The sequence below is a fragment of the Gadus morhua genome, chromosome 6 (assembly GCF_902167405.1).
Source record: "Gadus morhua chromosome 6, gadMor3.0, whole genome shotgun sequence".
In the NCBI taxonomy this organism is placed as follows: domain Eukaryota; kingdom Metazoa; phylum Chordata; class Actinopteri; order Gadiformes; family Gadidae; genus Gadus; species Gadus morhua.
The window spans coordinates 24,789,880-24,804,775 of record NC_044053.1 but is presented as its reverse complement, the minus strand read 5'-3'; the positions used below and the strand labels follow the sequence as shown (position 1 = coordinate 24,804,775).

The 14,896-nt window shown below is 42.6% G+C and overlaps 1 protein-coding gene across 4 annotated transcripts in view; it reads left to right on the top strand.

Annotated features, from left to right (window-relative positions):
* The first annotated feature begins 389 nt into the window (after positions 1–389).
* golga1 (golgin A1) overlaps positions 390–14,896 on the top strand; it is a 49,142-nt gene continuing 34,635 nt past the window's right edge. The window contains exons 1-7 of one of the 4 annotated variants that reach the window (XM_030358157.1): positions 390–617; positions 1,827–2,099; positions 5,270–5,360; positions 5,968–6,042; positions 12,455–12,552; positions 12,731–12,763; positions 14,164–14,292. In XM_030358157.1, coding sequence (XP_030214017.1) covers positions 1,971–2,099; positions 5,270–5,360; positions 5,968–6,042; positions 12,455–12,552; positions 12,731–12,763; positions 14,164–14,292 — 555 coding nt within the window. In that variant the 5' untranslated portion in view covers positions 390–617; positions 1,827–1,970. The remainder of the gene's footprint in view (positions 618–1,826; positions 2,100–5,269; positions 5,361–5,967; positions 6,043–12,454; positions 12,553–12,730; positions 12,764–14,163; positions 14,293–14,896) is intronic. The other 3 variants (XM_030358155.1, XM_030358154.1, XM_030358156.1) reach the window with 3 other exon arrangements.

The following is a 14,896-nucleotide window of genomic DNA, read 5'->3' as shown; positions in this document are numbered from 1 at the left end:
AAGATATCTGTAATTAGATTTTGACTAGGCGTAATGAAAGTTACATATATCTACAATTTTAGATATCTCTAATCAAAACTGAATTGCAGATATCTGCAACACATATCCAGTCTAGCGTATTTATGTCATATCGGCTTACCATAATGCAGCTCTCACCTAACTATAGGCTAGGCCTACTAATAGGCCTAGTAGTACAAAAACAGATCAACGAAAATATTTAACTAATTAAACAATTATGAAAGCTTTCATATTCCTCTTGAATAATTCTTCATATGTAGCATTAGATTTACATTAACATTTGCACTTACATTTTACATTTATAATTGCGCATTCTGATCCAAATCTGGTCACGTCATAAAATATCAACAGACTTGACGTCGATGGTCACATGTGTGCAGGGCCGATGACGTGGAGTTGCTGTAATAGCTCGCAGGCTGTTAGCTACAGGCTAATGCTAGCCTGTCAGACGATAGGAGCATCAGGGTAAACTGAAGCACTTTGGGGAATAATAACAACTTGATCAACCTTGGCAAGTCTGTGCGCCGAAAAAAGGAGTTCACCACTGACTGTGCATATAAAATACTACAGACTGAGCAGTTGTATCCAAGTGTTTTATGGTAAGACAAAGAAGACTTAGTGAGCCCTAGCAGGCTAATGTAGGTGACACTATATACACACTGGTTGGTTCTGATTACTGTGGGTTAGTAGTATAGATAAGGCAGCTATATAGTCAGATCCGGGGTCTATACCAGCTGTTATGTAAGATATTAGGTTCTCGTGACTCAATGTATTTTGGTGCGTTTCGATATGTTTTATATTGGAGGCATAAACCCACACAGATGTGGGTCAAACTGTGTCTTCTCAGAGGTAAATGTGGTTGTCAGAGCTATGCTCTGGGTCACTGGCTGTTGGGTTTTTTACTGCAAATGATGCTTTGACCACTTAGTACATCTCATCGTGTACTGGTTGGGTGGGTGGGGGTGGGGGGTCACCATGGCTGGGCTCACTCCCACCCACATGTCCCCCTGACGGAGGCTCTATATATGATGTCACCACCAGCTATGTGTGTTTGTAGAAATGGCAGAGCAACACGTTAAATATTTAGGTGATAGTTTCAAGACCTTGTTGTTTTCTTCCTGTTTTTCTTGTTTCCTTACATCCTAAAGCCAGGACAAAAGGGGCAAAGCATTCATGCTTTTTCCTCTTGGTTTCTCAACTGCAACAAGATAGTTAAATATGTAAATGAAGACCGCTCTGAATGAATATTTCTTTCTTTCTTTTTATTTATTATACAGGAAAGTATTAAAGTAACAAAGTTACAATTTAAAACAGGCCTGTCTCAGTAAAATAGCTGATTTCCAGCAGGTTCCTGTTCTGCAGCACATATAACATGTAACAGGGACAAGGCACATCACACGTCACATTTACATACAACACATAACAGGGGCATAGCACGTCAGACATCAGTAGGACAATCATATAAACAGCAGACTGAGCACAGACAGTGATCTATATAAGTCAGTGTTTGCAAGTGTATGTGGTGAGGAGTAATAGTTTATAAGCTTTTTTGAACTGTGTGATGGATTGTAATACTCTAATGTGATGGGGAATGCCATTCCAGACTTTGGTGAAATTATGGATGAAGGACCTCTGCCCATAGCCGTTATTGAATGCGGGCACTGGGTGGGGGGCCATGGAGACAGATCTAGTGACTCGCACTTGGGGCATGTTATGTGTTGGTAAGAGGGAGATGTGTAGTTCTTTGAGGGAGAACCATATCTCCTCAGCATTTTGAACCCATGTCTGGTTCTCTGCCTCTCTACCAGATGTAGCAGCATGGCACCACCCTACACTCCACCTACTCCTTCGTCGTCGTGTCTCCCCCTGAATCCCAGACGGCACACCGCCCCTCACTGATCCACCGCTCCCCCGCTGCGTTCCAGACTCGTCTGCAGAGAGACGAAGAAGAGATGTTCGCTAAACTGAAGAAGAAGATCGCAGAGGAGGCGGCCACGGCCCCTCGGACCGGTGCCCGCATCCCGCGCTCCGCCAGCAAGGAGTCCATCACCTCAGGGGGCGCTGACTCCGGAGACGACTTTGTGAGTTCTGCTGCTGCGGGAGGGGGGAGGGGGGGTATTATGACACTTGGTTTCACTCTCTCCCCTATGAAGGGAATGTTTTGTGGTGTATAAGTGTATCGCCATGACGATCTTAATGCATCTTAAGCTCAAAGATCTTGACAGCTGTTTTCTTTCTGAAGATTGGACTTATGAGGAAAGTTAAGAAAAACTGCTATTAACCAAAGGATACATTAAGAATGTATGTGTCTTTCTTCTTTTTAAATGAAGATGAATAGGGTTCTTGGAAACTGAGATCCTACATTAATTGATAATATAGATTTCTAGTTTTAATTGCTGCTATTTACAATATTTATTAATCCCAATTTAAGATGTCGCTTCTCACTAATTCAAAATATGCATGATTGTTACATAGAAAGTGAAATGGTAATAGGCTATTACACACTATACTAACATCGCAATTTGTTCATCAGCGTTCAGGACTTTATATATTTACTACAGAGATTACGAGTTATTTCAAGTGTCTTAAGCATCTGAACATACTTCTTTGAATCTGGCCCCAGTTCTTTCTTCCCTGACTCTTAAAGGTCCCATGACATGCCACCAGGTGTGAGTGTGATTAGCCTGACAAGCCGGTTGAAAATCTGGCTCTTATGACATCACAAGTGGGCGTGTCCACCTAGATGTGTGCTAAATAGATCAATCTACCTGCCTAACCTTTGGACGGTAGCAAACGTTTATCATCCATCCACCACAAATCTAGGTGAACACACCCACTTGTGATGTCCTAAGAGACAGATTTTCAAAACAGCTTGCAAGGCCACACCTGCTGGCATGTCATGGGTCATTTCAGAAAGTTATTTTGAATTCAGGTAGTGAATTATCCTGGCAAACTTTGTGTTGTGATTTGGCTGTTTATGTTAAAAAACTGCTTTGTGCTGTGAAGAACTAGGCTGAACCAATTCCTCATGTATATTAATTATTTCTATTAATTGCATTCCTGTGTTGGAGAAGCCTGTCTAGTGGAAGCTTACTGAGGTCTGAGAGCTCAGACACTTAAAGCAGATCACAGTTCCAGAAGTTTGAATTATTGAGTGAGACTTGAATCATTGACGAGCAACCGTTCCACAGAGAGTATCTTTTTTCCAGTCAAACAACAAGAAAAACATGTCATCACAGTGGGACAGAAAACATATGCTATGAGGAAGGGGTCCGTGAGGGCAGGCAACGCTAGGAGATGTCATCTAAGGCTAGCTGAGTGTAGGAGTGGCTAAGTGAAAAGCTAGTAGTCTAGTAGTAGACCTGTCCCAAACGATTATTTTTCAAACGTTTAATCTAGCGATTATTTTTTCGATTAGTCGACCAATCTAACGACACATTTTACGGTTAATCTAACGATTACTTTTTCAGTTACCGATTATTTCACATCATAAATATAGCATAAATCCACATGATTGTTGTTGTTATGCTATTTCAGGGATGGGCAACTGGCGGCCCGTAACCTCACTCAGTCAGGCCCGCACATAATAAAAAAAAAGAAAAAAAAAAGAATAATAATAATTGATCGAGTTACAGAAAACTCGGTCAAGAAAGATGAGAAGAATTCATAGAATTCGAAGGCAAACCCATGCGTCTAGTTTGCTTAGAAGCGATATCAGTCACTAAAGATATCCACTTAAGTCGCCACTACAACTACTACAACTGCTTGTTGGGTTTGAGTTCATTGAGTTGTTGCACTTAATGTTGGGCCACTGTTTTTCAGTTTTTTGACTTCATTGAATGATGATGTATGTGAGCCCTTTGCACTGATAAAAATACTGACCATTCATGTGGCTGTTTGAGCATGGAAAACATGAAATGAATGTATGTTGGTTCAATTAACATACCGTACATAGGTTATGATTCTGGATGATTTTTTAGGTAGTGGCCATCCCCAAAATGCACCAGAATACAGGAAATCATATCTACCAAATTCAAAATTGTGTAGCTTCTCTCAGCTCACGTTTAGTTGAAGTGTGCAGTCATGTGGCCCTCCGATGGTTATGATGAAAAATGTGGCCCTCTTTATCATGAAAGTTGCCCATCCCTGTGCTAGTTGATAACACAGTATACTACTACTACTACTACTACTACTGCCACCTCAGAGGCTCAACTTCGAAAAGGATTTATGTAATTTAAATTGTCAACTTGTAGTGTGTGTTTACTACTTAGAACTGGTTGATAGATCGTGGAATTTCGACAGTCAACAGCTAGACTAGAACTACATAACATGACAAAAGTTCTCTTGCTACTTAGAACTGGTTGCTAGATCGTGGAATTTCGACAGTCAACAGCTACATAACATGACAAAAGTTCTCTTTTCACCAGAGTATAAGATCCGAACCCGACATAGTCTATTCATAATATTTTAATGACCACGGAAGAGGCAGTAAATGAAGTGATTAGACAGTTTATTAGATACCTAATAAACCGTTGGAACACGCAAGACTGGTCACCTTAGCAACGCTGGTAAACAAACCCTCTGAGCTCGGCTTTTGGCCGAGTTTTATACCATATAGGTCTTGCTGAAGGCATTTAATTTGTCCAAATATTATTAATAAATATTCGAATATATTCGAATATTAATATTAATAAACAAACAAACTTTTATCTTTGGGGGAGGCGACGCGTCGACGCAAATTATTCATGGCAACGAATTTTTGAAGTCGACTATGTCGACTAGTCGTCCCAGCTCTATCTAGTAGTGTGTAATGCAGTACAACAGATATGAACCAGCTTTATCACACACATGCTTAAGCAATATTTGAACATATATGATTTGTCTGAGTGGTGCCGCCGACTCTCTAGGTATAGAGGAAGTTTAATGAAACAATGGTTTAAGTTGTTCTTAAATTTTAGCTGAGGTGATAAGATTGTTGAGGTGATAAACTGTTGAGATTTCATCCCAACATGAAATGACTAAAGAGACGTGTTGACCTTGGTTCTGATTGGCTGTTGTGTTGTGGCTCTAAGCGTCTGACGGGAGGTTCTGATTGGCTGTTGTGTTGTGGCTCTAGGCGTCTGATGGGAGGTTCTGATTGGCTGTTGTGTTGTGGCTCTAGGCGTCTGACGGGAGGTTCTGATTGGCTGTTGTGTTGTCGCTCTAGGCGTCTGTCGGGAGGTTCTGATTGGCTGTTGTGTTGTCGCTCTAGGCGTCTGACGGGAGCAGCTCCAGGGACGACCTCTCCTCGCAGGTCCTCCGGAGGAACGACCAGGTCCGCAGGCTGGAGGCCAAGCTCACCGGTAGGGACAACAAACACGTCTGAACACAATCACAACCACGGATCGAAACCAGCTGAACTGTCCAGATGAACCGCCTTGAGCCTTGGTCAGCTCTGTGACATTAGTATGGAGTAGCGTGATGTTCCCCTCCTCCGTGCCATCTACACCAGTGCATGACTAATGGTTTAAAGCTGCTCCATAGCCTTTTAAAAAGTAACCATTCACGTGAATCTCTCAGAAAACCAATTCATCACAATATGAAATACATTAAATAAAGTTGTAATACCCTCTATTAACTGCCAGGGGCTCTGGTCCTTAGACTTGGTTTCATGTCACTCTTTAAAGGGAATTGTAGCTTTTCAGACCCCAATGGTTTTCTAATGCTAGAAAAGCATTTCCTTTTCCTTTCATTCCGTCTCAACTGTGTTGTTTCCCCATATCACCCTCCCCCTCCCCCCCCGCCTCCTACCCTCCCCCCTCCTTTCCCCCCACCCTTCCCTACTCCTCTCCTATTCTTTCTTGTGTGTGTGTGTGTGTGTGTGTGTGTGTGTGTGTGTGTGTGTGTGTGTGTGTGTGTGTGTGTGTGTGTGTGTGTGTGTGTGTGTGGTCCCCCTCATCTCCCCACTAGACTACGCTGAGCAGCTGAGAATATTGCAGAAGACCAAGGAAAAGGTTGAGTTTGCGTTAGAAAAGCATCAGGATTGTACGTACCTTTTATTTTCCCCTCTTTTCCACCCGCCTGCTCCCTGCCTCACCCCTGACTCCCCACCAACCGCCCCTGCTTAATGTCTGTCTGGTGCCTGATCAGTGGCTATCGCTGGTCACATGACATGCTGTTGGTTTTCCTTCTACAACCGCAATCCCGTCCCGGTCACCGAGTGATTTGAGTGACAGTGCCTTGGTGACGGTGGCCGCTTCCTCCATTCACACGCAGTAGCAGAATGTTGTTGGCTTCCTGCGGTGACACGCTTGGGGTACTACATACTGGAGTGCACTCAGATGGATGAATGGTCTGCACGTTAACCGAGTAAAGACCACATTCTCCTAGGCACAGTATTATACATAATAATAGTATAATATTTACGGTGGCGCATTGCATTCACATCAAAAAAAAAGAAATCAGGTTATCTCGTAATTATGACATAAAGATCTCATAATTATGAGAAATTATCTCATAATTACGAGATCTTTATGTTATAATTACGAGATCTTTATGTTATAATTACGAGATAATTATTTCATAATTACGAGACCTTTATCTTTCTCATAATTACGAGATAGTTATCTCATAATTACGAGATCTTTATGTCATAATTACGAGATAATTATCTCATAATTACGATATATGTATCTCGTAATTATGAGATCGTTATCTCGTACTTACGACATCAGAATCCCATAGCCTAGTCTTCCACCACATGGGGTTCAATTGATAGTTGGTCGGACTCAGTACTTCCGTAAAAATGGAAAGAAATGGGCAGATTCTGAGTTTGCGGTTCAATAGTTCATCAGGGAAGCGTCGTTGCGACACCAATGACTCCTCTAGCTAAATGTAGTAACCTAGAGAACCAGCTACAACCTTGTTTTCATCCAAACAAGCCGTTTTTAGCGAACGGTGAATTGCATTGGCTTCTATGAGCTGTCGGCTTTCAGCCGCGAGCTTAGGGACTGTCTGCAAAGTGCAAAATTGAAAACGACCACAATAGCGTCGCCATTATTGACTCTAGTCCCACAACTTGTTTCAGATAGTCATGGCCTCTATATGGTCTTACTACAACCTTTAGCTTTGAAAAATATGTCTCAAATTATTTTTAAATGTCCCATGACATGCTATTTTATGGACGCTTTAATATAGGTATGAGTGGGCCACTAACACGGTATTCAAAGAAGTTCCCGAAATTCAGCCGTGGTGCAGAGTTACAGCCACTCCGAGCTAGTCACATTGAGCTTCCCCCAAATGCGCTGTTTTGGTGTCTGTATCTATAATGCAAATGAGGAGGAGCGAGGCGGGTCAAGGAGGAGGGTGGGGGTGTGGCCCTGAGCAGCTTGCAGCCACGGTACCATGCGCTCTGTTTACAGTGGATGTATCGCAATCGTGAGGCGCACACAGCCTTTAGCCGTGTTCTGTAAATATTCTAGGACACGCGGGAGTCCTGAAGCTCTATATCTAAATAATATCATATTATACATAGATATCTATATCATATAATATATATTATCACGGTCGAAAGCTGTGTGAGCCGATATTATGAATCTCAAACGACCGCATTGGGTTCTCCGACGTTCCTGGTTCTTCCACGTCCATATCAATCTGAAATAGACTGAACCGCGACATGGAGGAGAAAGGGATTGTTGACGGGCAGCGTTTAGGCACCTCCGCCTCCTGCAGCGCCGAGGCGGTGGTCCCTCGGCAGCGGGAAGTGGGGCTCAAGCGGGAGACATTAGCCGCCAACAATCCCTTTCTCCTCCGTGTCGTGGTTCATGTTCTTGAGGGAGTCAAAGCCAAAGTTCCTTTCCCCCATTTCATTCTCAACCATGGCTGAGATAACCCCCACTACGAGTCTCGTTGTAGAAATACCAGAGACGAGAGTCTGACGTGTTATGCGCCATAACACCAAAAGCAGAACGGTTATCCAAATAACAAGGAAGTGTACAACACTTGCATTACAGTCCTGGAGCTCTATATCTAAATAATATCATATAATACATAGATATCTATATCATATAATACATATTATTACGGCCAACAGCTGTGTGCGCCTCCAGACGATATTATGATTCACAAACGACTTGGTTGGGTTCTCTGACGTCTCTGGTTCTTCCACTTCCACATCAATCTGAAGTAGACTGAACCGCGCACTGCCTGCTGCCGGCTGCCTGCTGCCGGCTGCCCGCTGCTGGCTGCCCGCTGCCGGGCGGTGGTGCCTCGCGGCAACTGGCGGCATGTTGCAGTTCATGTACTTCAGGGAGTCGAAGCCAAAGTTCCTTTCCCCCAATTCCTTCTCAACCATGGCTGAGATAACCCCCACTACAGTCTCGTTGTGTAAATACAAGAGACGTTAAAGAACCGACAGCAAACACTTACGTTACAGTATGTGTAATCATACACACATGTGGCGCTCGCACGGTCGTGTCTCATTGGCGGGCCAAATTCTCTGGGAGCGCAAGGCAGAGAAAGGGGAGGAGCTTAGATGCTTTATGACGACATATGGGACCACATTCCATATCAGCAAGCTTGACCCTCCGTTGTCTTCAAAGGCGAGCCGAACACCTAGTGCTCGTTTTACACCGAACGCCAGTTTTAGCCACTGGGGGACCATAGGCAGGCTAGGGGAACTCATATTTATGTTAGAAAACCTCATTAAGTGAGATTTTCATGCCATGGGACCTTTAAGGATTTTCTATTTAGCAACAATTTCAATAGCGTCGCCATTATTCATTCTAGAGCCTCAAAACTTGTTCCATATAGGCATGGCCTCTATATGGTCTTACTAAAACCTTTAGTTTTGAAAAATATATCTTCTTATTTTTGAGGAATTTATATTGGGCAAAGAATTCAATAGCGTCGCCATTTTTGACTTTATAGCCCCAAAACGTTTTCCATATTGGGATGTTCTCTATATGGTCTTCAATGTTTCCCGCAGGATTTTTTTCAGCAGCGGTGGTGTGGTCCCCGAAACCCTCTAGGGGGGTCCGGGGGCATGCCGCCCCGGTCGAATTATTTTTGTACCCTTTACATTGGAATGCATGAATCTGGTGCACTTTGAGAGGAGAAAATGCACTTAAATCCTATTCAAAAAGTCCTGTGTATTACTGTAGATGGGATTATTGGTGTTGTAACTTTGCCTTTTGTGTCTTCATTTACAGATTTTTATATTTTTGTATAGTAATATTTAAACAAAAAATGCCACAACGCAAATATAATTTGCACAATTTATTTACAGATTTTTGCCTAATGCTTAAACACTAAACATGGGCCGTGTTCCAATACCCGTACTGTCCGTACTGCGTACTCAAAATTTGAGTACGCAGTACGTTCCAATTCAGATCCGGCGAAAAGAAATATACTTCAAGGACCCGGATGCCGTACTCAAAACGGGCTAATCGTGAAGTGTGGATCGAAGGACACTCCCCGTACTCAACGGCAGCCATCTTAGCTACGTAGCGGAAGAGGCGGAGCCAGGCTGAGCCAAAGTCGGCGCATTTTCCACATAGCCTGCATTAATAGAGTCATTTTGTAGTTTTATAGTTGTTATAGCTTTTTATAGCTGCTAGGCGTAAATAGTTCACCGTTCAAAGCGGGATGTTGATTGCGGGGGAGGAGCCACGGCGGCAGTCGTGATCGTCATTTCCGGTAAGTGCACCACAGAGTACTCGATTTGGAACAGCACTCGCATCTAAAAAAAGAGCGTACTCAAGTGAGTACGGATAGTGCAGATAGTGTACTTCCTTTAAGTATACTCATGGAAGTACGGGTATTGGAACACGGCACTGGTTGCTATAGAGTGGCGAAGTCACGCCCCTTCCGGTAGTGCTCATGGGACCTATGAGATCGAAAAATATGAATGGGTGTCAATGGAGAGAAAATAATTATTTTCTGGTCCCGGTCTTTATATGCCCTGGATTACACATATGTTGTTTGTGGGTTTAAATGATAATTTTTCATGCAAAGAGTTCAACCGTTTATTGTGCAATTGTTCAGATAAAGGCTGTAGAGAAAACCCAACGAGAAAGACTATACGGCTCGTATGTGACGTCACGCTCCCTGCGACTGGCGTGGAGAAGACCGACAATCTTCCCATCGGCATAACTGAAACTCTGCACGTGCCCCGATTTATGATGGTTTTCACCTCTTTCGATGCTTTTATCCTCCCCTTGGAAACAGCAGTGAAGTGGGGCAGAGAGATCGCCATCTCTGTGCCGAGTTCCAAGTGCAGGTGTTGTGACGTATATCATATGCGTCGAGAGCAGCGAAGAGCTGTAGTTCACAAAGCGGCCTCCCATAAAACCTAAAATTATCAATCTTCTTCACGAAAATGTTTAGTTTTCTTTGCATGAAAAATTATCATTCAAATCCACAAACAACATATGTGTAATCCAGGTCATATAAAGACTGGGACCAGAAAATAATTATTTTCTCTCCATTGACACCCATTCATATTTTTCGATCTCATAGGTCCCATGAGCTCTACCGGAAGAGGCGTGACTTCGCCACTCTATGCCCAAAGCATAACTGTTTTTTTACATAAGACACTTTGTTCAAAAATGTCCTTAGGTTTTTTCCCTGCATTTATGCTAATGACCACATGCTTACAGGCGATTAGCATAAATCCCTAACTAAAATACGTGATAAACGGATTTTATATGGCAATTAAAGAACAACATCGGATCTAACAGTATGGATTCATTTTTCAAAGTTCCCGAAAATACCTAAGCTATAAATTCCTGACTGGATATAAGCTCCTGTAAAGGCTATGAGTGATCCCAAAAAGAGCGACAACACGCACACACACACACACACACACACACACACACACACACACACACACACACACACACACACACACACAATACTAGAGGAAAAACGGAGGTTGCGGTTTATAGATACAATAAAATGATTGGGCTCAGAGGGTTTTTAACACTGGTGGTCATGTAGCGACACATTTTAGCAACTTACTTTCTCTCTCTCTCTCTCTCTCTGTCTGTCTCTCTCTCTCTGTCTCTCTCTTTCCTTCTATCTTCGATCTTCCGCTTCACTCGCTACTGCTAGAATCAATGTAACTTTGCAACCGTGTAGGGTAGCCTACTGCCAACAACTGCCACACTCGCTGTGTATTTTTCTTCTTTGATGTTGGTTACGTGACGATGTGCCGCGTGCTGCGCAATTGACGTTACGCGCTGTACATTTTCTAAAAGGAGCTACGTAAAAAAAAAAAAAAAATAGAAGGATTTTTATTGCAGCGGCGGAGAAGATTCAGCGCCGCTGCTGTGTGAACGTGGGGGAAACACTGGTCTTAGTGCAACCATTAGTTTTGAAAAATATATATTTTCTTATTTTTGAGGAATTTCGCAATTTAAAAAGCGTCGCCATTATTGACTCTAGAGCCCCAAAACTTGTTCCATAGAGGCTTGGGCTCATTATGTTCCGACTACAACCTTTGGTTTGGAAAAATATGGTTCATGCCTATATGGAACAAGTTTTGGCGCTCTAGAGTTATTAATGGGGAGGGGACGCTATTGAAATTGTTGCAAAATGAAAAATCCTTTAAAATAAGTAGAGGGTTATATTTTTCAAAACTAAAGATTGTAGTAAGACCATATAGAGGCCAAGATATGGAACAAGTTGTGGGGCTCTAGAGTCAATAATGGAGACGGTATTGAAATTTGACCATTGTGGTCGTTTTCCGTTTTGCACTTTGCAGACGATCCCTAAGCTCGCGACTGAAAGCCGACAGCTCATAGAAGCCAATGCAATTCACCGTTCGCTGAAGACAGCTTGTTTGGCTGAAAACAATGTTGTAGCTGGGTCTCTAGATTAATACATTTAGCTAGAGGTGTCATTGTTGTCGCAACGATGCTTCACTGATGATCTATTGAACCGCAAACTCAGAATCTGCCCATTTCTTTCCATCTTTGCGGAAGTACCAAGTCTGACTAACAATCAACTGAACCACATGTGGTGGAAGTCTAGGCTATGGGATTCTGATGTCGTAATTACGAGATAATTATCTCATAATTACGAGATACAGAAAGATAAAGATCTCATAATTATGAGATAATTATCTCGTAATTATTACATAAAGATCTCGTAATTATGAGATATTTTCTCATAATTATGAGATATTTATGTCATTATTACGAGATAACCTGATACTTTTTTTTGTGATGTGAATGCAATGCGCCACCGTAAATATTAACTGGGCCGAGGTTAGTATTAAAAAAATATGTCTACATATATAAATATATGTTTAAATGATTTGACTTGAGTGTCAGTAGTCTGATCTCTGCTTCTCACAGCTACTACCTGCACGTGCTTCTCTGTGACAACATCTCTCTGCTGTTAGTGGCGTACAAACTGGCTGCTCTGTCTCTTTCTTTCTCTCTTTCCCCACCAGCTTCAATGAGGAAGCTGCAGGAGCAGAACGAGTCCAACCAGGCTGGTAGAGCCAAGATGGCTGAGGGTCTGACTCTGGCCCTGGAGAAGAGGGACCAGGTATGGACCCCCTTCCATTCAATTCGAAAGAGCGTTATTGACATGGAAAATGAAAAGCTAGATTACAAATAGATGTAACACAATTTATCATTTAATTAAACATGTCTGCCAAGTAAAATAAAGGTTGAATATAAAAGGCTAAAACATTATGCTCTGTAATGCATTTCTCCACGCACAGGAATGGATGGAGAAAATGGGGGTTCTTGAGAAGGTGAGTGTTGATGGACGGCAGGCTCACAGGCTCATAATCCATCAGGGATACACCTCAATGCATCGTCATTTCCTACAGATAAACGGATTTAACTTAATATTATAATAGCGTTTTGAAAACAGTGTGAACTAGGACTGCAAGCATTCACACAAGCTACTAACAGTCCATGCGCCACCTATCCCAGCAGCCGCCATTTTCAAAAGAAAATCTTTGTCTTTTTTTCATAAATCTGACTAATTTAATAATTTTTTTATCAATTAAAACTGAGTAAGGGGCCGTGTCCACCAAAAGCCTTTTTAAAAGGCGGAGCGCCTGTCTGCAATGCATTCTCTATGGCAGAACGCGCAAGCAGCGCGCCTTTTAAAAAGCCGCCCGGGGCGGTTAAACGCTCCTCGCGCTTTTAGACGCGCGCCCCAGTTGAAAACAGTTGAACTTTTGAAGAAAAGCGCTCCACGTCATCTGCGCTTTTTTCGAACGACCAATCAAAATCGAGGAGGAGGCAAGGCTAAAAGTATCAACAGAACACAAACTGAAACATGTCGGACGAAAGTTTAATAACAGCTGTGAGTGAGTGTCCGGTCCTGTACGACCTCACGTTAAAGGTGGTATTCCCCGTACTGCCTCCTGCCACGATTAATGCTGTGGACCCGCACTCTCCTCCGGGCAACCACGACAGGCGCAGGGGGATCGTCCGCAACCTCCGCTGCCTGCCGCGGCAAGAAGCGCTATTAATCTTGCATTCATTTTCGAATAAAATTGTAGGAGCAACCAGAGAGGACGTTCAGGTGTCAGATGCCAGATGATGGAGCCAACAGATAGAAGCTGTATATCTATGGATACAAGCGATGATGCGTATTAATGACGTAAACAAAAAACGCTCCGTGCGCCTTTTTTGAGCGGCGCGCACAAACGCGTTGAAAGCAGTGCACGGAGCGCTCCGCCTTTTAAAAAGGCTTTTGGTGGACACGGCCCCTTAGGCAGGTCCATAGATCATTTGGAATTAAGGTTGATTTTTAGGGGTCCAAGCCAACAGGTTGGATCCCTATTGTTTTTGTAAGGACTTTTATTATTTCGTACGCCTTAGAAGTGGTACCACAGCCCAAACCGTAAATGGTGCACACGCGCCAATTGCATGACTAGATCCAGGTACGGCACCGCTACTCAGATAACTAAATCCAGACACGCCGGCCACTAGGTGGCGCTATACGGACATTATGGTTCAAGGTGGCAAAAACGTTCAGCATGCAAAATAAGGCATGTACCCTAAAGGATTTTTTTTATCCATCTGGGCAACCATGACTAGTGTTTAACCAAGACCGGAAGTTAGATAGGTATCCGCAGTGGAACTGTTGATAAGTCACAAATAATGACTAAACACTGAACGCCTTTTGGCTCCCCAGGAGAAGGAGGTGCTAAGAATGCAGGTGGAGGAGCTGACGGAGAAGAGCCTCACTTTGTTCCAGAAGAGGGATGACCGTGACGAGCTTGAGACCTTCCAACAGCAGGAGCTGGCCAAAGTCAAACACATGGTGTGTGTGTGTGTGTGTGTGTGCTTGTGCTTGTGCTTGTGCTTGTGCTTGTGCTTGTGCTTGAGTGTAAATATGTGTGTATGTATTTGTATGCACAGAAACACAACCGTTTATACACACAAACACGCCTCTACTTGCTATGGGGTCAGAACAGTCTCATTAATAATGAATGCACAGAGAAGGATTCACAAATGTATTTTGTGATTTATATATATATTACTCTCTTCTCACAAATACATTTCAATGCACACATAAATGGATATCGGTATGTATAAATGTAAAATAAATCCATAAACAAAAATAAGTTTCACAAACACATTTCTGATCCACACACAAATGTACCTTGTTTTAAATAAATGTAATATAAATCCATAAATATATTAATTAAAAAAATATTTGCAATTTTCATCACAATGTATTTGGATGTTGTTACATTTATATACAAACTGTTAAACTTGTATTTACAAGACGTTTTTCATTTGTGAACTTATTTGCATTTGTGTGTGAACTGGTCTGTATTTATGTGTGGATTTTTGAGACTCTCCTGACGTCGCTAGATTCACAAATGCATTTTTTTCAACAACGAACTCTCTGTAGCCAATCA